Raw genomic sequence first — 6,268 nt, 5'->3', positions numbered from 1 at the left:
TGTTTACATCAACTTTTAAGTGAATGTGTTAATAAATACCTGAAAGAGTGAGTTTTCACTGATTAGAGGACAAAAAGTACATTTTAAAAATCTAATAAAGCTCATTTGAGAAGTTCATGCAAACATGTTACTGATTTGATCACACAATTTATTTGGATTTCCTTTTTAAAAAAACTGATGACGTGAAAAATTTTTGCAGCTTTTGCAAAAATATTGTCACTCTGTGTAAAACCAGGTGTAATGTTGATCAAAATGATTGCTAAGCCAAACAATCTTCATAAAATCAGCAAAACAAAATGCACCCAAAGTGGCCAAAAGACAAGAATTTAATATAGAAATATAAAAGCAGAATTTAGTTACATGAAATAAAACAAGCAGACCTGCTCAGAAATGTTTCTGTCTCTCGGAGTCCAGATTAACTCAGAGCTCCTTCCAGGTGCAGAGCTTTGGTGACACTGACTGAAAATCAGGACAGTCAGGTTTGACAAAATCCTTCCTCTCATAATCTGTCATGCATATTTCTATGTCTGCCTCTGATGAAAGTTTCAGACAGTAGATCCTTTATCTGACAGGATTTATATCAGACTGTGTTCTATCAAATATTTGCACCACCAAAGGTACCAAAACTCTCTGCCCGTTGTCTGGAGTGACAATGTTCATTTAAAGTTGTGCTCAAATCACAATTCCCACATTTAAAGATGCTGATTGGTGGTTGCTACTGGTTACCCATTGCTGCAGATTATAAAACACTTATTGCATATAACTGAGCATGAAAGACATCATAACCAAACAAAGGAGTTTAAAAGTTAAACTGAAAATGATGCAACTGGACTAAAAGCTGATATAAAAAAATCAATTCATTTTTAGTTTTCACCAGATGATGGCGCTCTAAATCATTGAAGAAAATCTCCTGGTCTTCCATCAAAGATCTCAGAGCAACTTAAACTTTTTCAGGGGTCTGTGGCAACATTTCAGATCAACTGGATCTGAAATGTTGGCAGGTCTCTGTCACTAATAATTTAAGAGCTCTGCTCCACCATGGCTCAAAGTCTTGGAGTGAAGATCTACAGCACGTCTGCGGACCATCCACAGGCCAACAGGTTGAGTTTCACTGGTCATTAAAAGCCGAGCTCCGTTCTGCTTTGACCAGTGGAAACTGAGTAGAACATCTCCTATGGGTCTTCGGTTACGCTCCATGACTAAAGTTTACTCCAGCTGGGCAACATGTTCTACCCGAGTGGGACTCTTCACATTCCTGTTCAGCGTTGGTTCCCCAGTCATTTGTCCCAAAGAGCTTAGAGGCTTCTACATTGGTTTTTATCAGACAAGATCCAAACAAAACACCACTAAGACCTTTGCATGATGGACTTTCAGGGACCTGGAACAAGATCTTAAGTATTTTCTTTTAGATTTTGGAGGAGCATAACGAGACCATCGGTAATTATGGGAATGAATTCGCTCATGATCACATGGTGTTGGCCCAGACTCTTAAAATCAACTCTGTTAAGAGAAAAGTGTCTTTTTCTCATAATGCATTTTGGTTGATGCTTTTAAGTTATTTTCCATTTACTCCTTAAAAATGTTTCTTTACCAAAACAAAAATAAAAGATTAGATCTTGATTTGTGAATGATTCTCCTGAAATAAGCAACTATGAGTAAAAAGTAAAGGAAAATACTGGCTTAAAAAACAACAGATGCTTCGGAGAAATTATGAGAGAAAAGACTCGAGAAGCAGAAACTTTCACTCACTAGACTAAAAAAAGTCAAAGACCATCATTAGTATAAAAAAACTTTATTATCTAAGAATTATATAGAAAGATTCTGAAAGTCACAATTCTATCTGAAATTGAATCTATATCACCAATACATTTTCTAATATTCTAAAAAATAAAAACCTTCTCAAAAAAGTGTGTTACAGATAAAAAATGAAAGAAACTCACATGGGTAAAAATAACTTCAGTTTAGAGTAAAATTAACAACAAAGTCAGTGCAGCTGTTTTAACAAAAACATACAATCATACAATCCAAACCATAATACAATCAACAGTATTTTCTCTCTGAATCAGAAAATCAGGGGAAAGTAATGAAAAAGTATATTATATTTAGATTCAAATTAGCACATTTTTTTTCAAAATTTTTGTGTTACAAACATAATAGCTACAAACTACTTAGATTTAAAGTATTTTTTAATGCAAAAATAGAAAATTCAGCTTGTCGTCTTCATAAAGAGACCAAGCTTTTGCATGTACTCTAAATGGTTCCAGAACAACACCTGATTTAATTTGGATACGCCTTTTCAGGCGTTTTTGGTGAGGGTTAAAAGGTTAAAAAAAAACAAAAAAAACAGTCAGATAGGAAATGTCCCTCAGCAGTTCAAATAGTAACAAACATCCTCTAACCAAAATTAATGAAGTAAAACAAAGTATAACTACAAATAGACATGCAATGACGGTTTATAAGTCAAAATCTGAAAGAATTCAAATCCATTACTTCCAGAGACAGACTATTAATATCTCACTAGACAAAAAAACATTAAAAACTGCATCCATAACTTGGTAAGACTTTATATCTCATTTAACCATTTAAAATTAAAAGATAAAACTGACAGAATAAAGTGAAAGTTGAATGTTTTATATAAACGTCCTGTTTTAAATGCTTTTCTTCTCCAAGCTGCTACATTATAGAAATGTTACTCAGCTGTAATTACTCTGCTTCCAAACCGGGAGATATTGTGTTTTGGTAGAGGAGTGTCAGATTATACTGTTCATCCTGTATGAGTCCTAATGTGATCAGTCAAATTGCTCTGATAACTGAAGCCTTTTCCACAGGTCCCATTTAAGAAAGACTTCACATTTTTATGTTTATTTATGTGGCCAATTAAACTGCTTTTGTGTTTGTAACCATTTCCACAGGTCCCACATGAGAAAGGCCTTTCATCTGTATGAATCCTCATGCAACTGTATAAACAATGTCTGTATCTGAAACTTTTCCCACAGCTTGTACATTTGAAAGGCATTTCGCCTGTATGAATTCTCATGTGACCAGTTAGAAGGTATTTTTAATAGAAACCTTTTCCACAAGTCACACATGAGAAAGGCTTCTCACTTGTGTGAATTCTCATGTGAACAACTAAATAAGATTTAGTTATAAAACCTTTTCCACAACTCCAACATAAGACAGTTTTCCGAGCTCTGTGAAATACCATGTGACTATTTAAAAGTGTTTTACTGGCAAATCTTTTTTCACAGTGAGTACATGAGAAAGGCCTCTCTCCTTTGCGATTCTTCATGTGAACAGTTAAATTACTTTTTTGTCTGAACCTTTTTCCACAGGTCCCACAAAAGTAAGGCTTCTCACCTGTGTGACATCTCATGTGATTAATTACGTTTGATTTCATGTGGAAGCTTTTTCTACAAATAACACATGAGAAAGGCCTCTCTCCTGTATGAACCATCATGAGAGCAACTAACTGAGATTTTCTTATAAAACCTTTTGCACAAGTCACACATGAAAAAAGCTTCTCTCCTGTGTGATACTGAAATCTGCATGTGAAACTTTTTCCACAGTTCACACATGAAGAAGGCCTTTCACCTGTGTGAATTTTCATGTGACAAAGTGACTGATATTTGTCTCTGAAACTTTTTCCACAGTGCACACATTAGAAAGGCTTCTCTCCTGTGTGAATCGTCATGTGACGAAGTAACTCAGATTTGAATCGGAAACGTTTTCCACAGGTTGAACATGTGACAGGCTTCTCACCTGTGTGACTCATCATGTGACAACGTAACTCATATTTAGTTTTGAAACTTTTTCCACAAGTCTCACATGAGAAAGGCTTCTCACCTGTGTGAATCTTGATATGACGAAGTAAGCTTGATTTGGTTATGACATTTTTTCCACAAGTCACACATGAGAAAGCCTTCTCACCTGTGTGAATCTTCATGTGTTGAAGTAAGTTTGATTTGGTTATGAAACTTTTTCCACAAGTCACACATGAGAAAGCCTTCTCACCTGTGTGAATCTTCATGTGTTGAAGTAAGTTTGATTTGGTTATGAAACTTTTTCCACAAGTGTCACATGAGAAAGGCTTCTCACCTGTATGAATCTTCATGTGTTCAAGTAAGTTTGATTTGGTTATGAAACTTTTTCCACAAGTGTCACATGAGAAAGGCTTCTCACCTGTGTGAATCTTCATATGACGAAGTAAGCTTGATTTGGTTTTGAAACTTTTCCCACAAGTTTCACATGAGAAAGGCTTCTCGCCTGTGTGAATCTTCATATGTTGAAGTAAGCTTGATTTGGTTTTGAAACTTTTTCCACAAGTCTGACATGAAAAAGGCTTCTCACCGATGTGAATCTTCATATGATGAAGTAAGCTTGATTTGGTTTTGAAACTTTTTCCACAAGTCTCACATGAAAAAGCCTTCTCGCCTGTGTGAATCTTCATGTGGTCACGTAAGTTTGATTTCCTTTTGAAACTTTTTTCACAAGTTGAACATGTAAACAGTTTCTTGTCAGTGTGAGTTCTCAGGTGTATTGTCAAGGAACTGCTTTGAGAAAAAGCTTCATCACAGATGTTACAAGAATATTGTTTTTGGTCTGGATGAGCTGTCTTGTGTGTTTTCTGTTTTGAACTCTCAGTTTTATGTTTCTGCTGTTTGGTTCTCCGATATCTCTGACGTTTCTGTTTTTCATCTCTCTTTTTTCCTGAGTCCTCAGATTTGCTTCCTTCCTGATCCTGATTCTCATCTTCAGAAGAACCTGAAGAGATGAGTTTGTTCCTCTGTGGTTCTGTTTCTTTGCAAATTCTCTGCACAGTAGAAGGATTCACCAAAATGTCATCAGTCTCCAGTTTCAGCACAAGATGCTCTTCATCCTGACTGATGCAGATTTGCTGTTGATGTTCTGGCTCCTGTTTTATCTGTAGAGGTTCTGGTTCCTCTTGTTTTAAAGTGTAGTTGCCCTCCTTGTTGCTGAGCTCATTGAGAACCCCGTCATCTTTACACACACGAATTTGACGGAGATCTGGACCAAAACACAAAACAAAAATTTATTTTGAGTCAAATAATCAACCTTTTCCTTTAATCTCTTGATGCATCTATGAGGCTATTTCTTGGATTATTCTAAACTTAGCAATTTTTAGGTATGAAAATCAATCAAAACATATTATTGACATTCTCCCTATGTTTTCTGGCATATAGCAAATAAAGGTTTTCGGTAATTCTAAGTTCAGGTCCAATTTATCTTCTGACAATGAGGAAAAATGTGCTTGTATTTTTTTTAATCATGCATATGTGAATATCTCACTTTAACTCAACTCAAACTTAACATTCTAAGATTGAGAAAATAACAAAACTGTTTATTTTGACCAGAATGAACATACGGTACGTTGAGATCACTGTGCACTGCAACCTCAACTCCACCTCCAAACCAGTCGATCAGTTCTGCATGTGACCACCAGGGTATTATGTTCAATCAGGCTCAGCTTATCTCCACTGAGAAGCAGGGTTTCCCTCAGAATATCACCTTTACCTGCCCAGCTAAGCTTAGCTTGTTTATGTTTTTAGGGAGAAAAAAGAAAAAGAAATTGCTTTTTCTTTGTTCCATAGTTAATAAACAGCACTGCAAACGTCTCTATTGTCATGAGCGTTTCACTGGCGGAGCAGAATTATTCCTAAAAGATGGGTTTATAGTTGATGCATGTAAACTTCCACCTATCACAGCCTTTGTACCTCCTGCTCTGTCGCTGCTCTATGTTTACCTCAGTGTGGATCGCGCGCCTCCTTTCACTCAAACTGGACACAGGCTGAGCTGTATGTATATGTACATCAAACCCTGTGAGTAGTTATGTTTCTGAGTTTAAAACCCACCATGTTAGCTCTGCTTGTGCTGCTCTATGACAGAACCTGTAGTCACCTTTCAGAGGTGAGTTCAGCGAATGGTGAGAATGATTAATCTTTATGAAACAAGAATTATCTGCAGCGTTTACATCTCAACACGCTGCCCAGCCTGTGGCTCTGTGTCTGAGCTATAAAGTTTGTATGTCTTCCAGGTTGTCTGGTGAGTTAATATATTTTTGCTATATCACGATAAACAATATATATCATGATATTCTTAAATGAGCTTCAAATGTTATTTTAAACTATACACTCCTTGCAGCATGATGTCACCATGCATGTTGCCGCCCCCATTTTCGCTGGCGTAAATTTTTACAAAAGGGGGCGCTGGGATTACTTAGGGAGGCGTTTGGTCGAAGGTAAACTTTACA

At 36.3% G+C, this 6,268-nt stretch overlaps 2 protein-coding genes across 2 annotated transcripts in view; both read right to left on the bottom strand.

The window, feature by feature from the left end:
* Positions 1 to 2,586: 2,586 nt before the first annotated feature.
* The window catches only part of LOC103132437 (gastrula zinc finger protein XlCGF8.2DB-like), a 14,337-nt gene continuing 10,655 nt past the window's right edge, over positions 2,587 to 6,268 (bottom strand). The window contains exon 3 of the mRNA XM_016667397.1: positions 2,587 to 2,948. Within this exon, the coding sequence (XP_016522883.1) occupies positions 2,765 to 2,948 (184 nt within the window). The 3' untranslated portion in view covers positions 2,587 to 2,764. The remainder of the gene's footprint in view (positions 2,949 to 6,268) is intronic.
* Positions 3,433 to 6,268, bottom strand: part of LOC107835131 (gastrula zinc finger protein XlCGF57.1-like) — a 6,771-nt gene continuing 3,935 nt past the window's right edge. The window contains exon 2 of the mRNA XM_016667395.1: positions 3,433 to 5,025. Within this exon, the coding sequence (XP_016522881.1) occupies positions 3,659 to 5,025 (1,367 nt within the window). The 3' untranslated portion in view covers positions 3,433 to 3,658. The remainder of the gene's footprint in view (positions 5,026 to 6,268) is intronic.

This window comes from Poecilia formosa, unplaced genomic scaffold (genome assembly GCF_000485575.1).
Source record: "Poecilia formosa unplaced genomic scaffold, Poecilia_formosa-5.1.2 Scaffold1055, whole genome shotgun sequence".
Taxonomy (NCBI): Eukaryota; Metazoa; Chordata; class Actinopteri; order Cyprinodontiformes; family Poeciliidae; genus Poecilia; species Poecilia formosa.
This window is presented reverse-complemented; position numbering and strand designations above follow the sequence as displayed.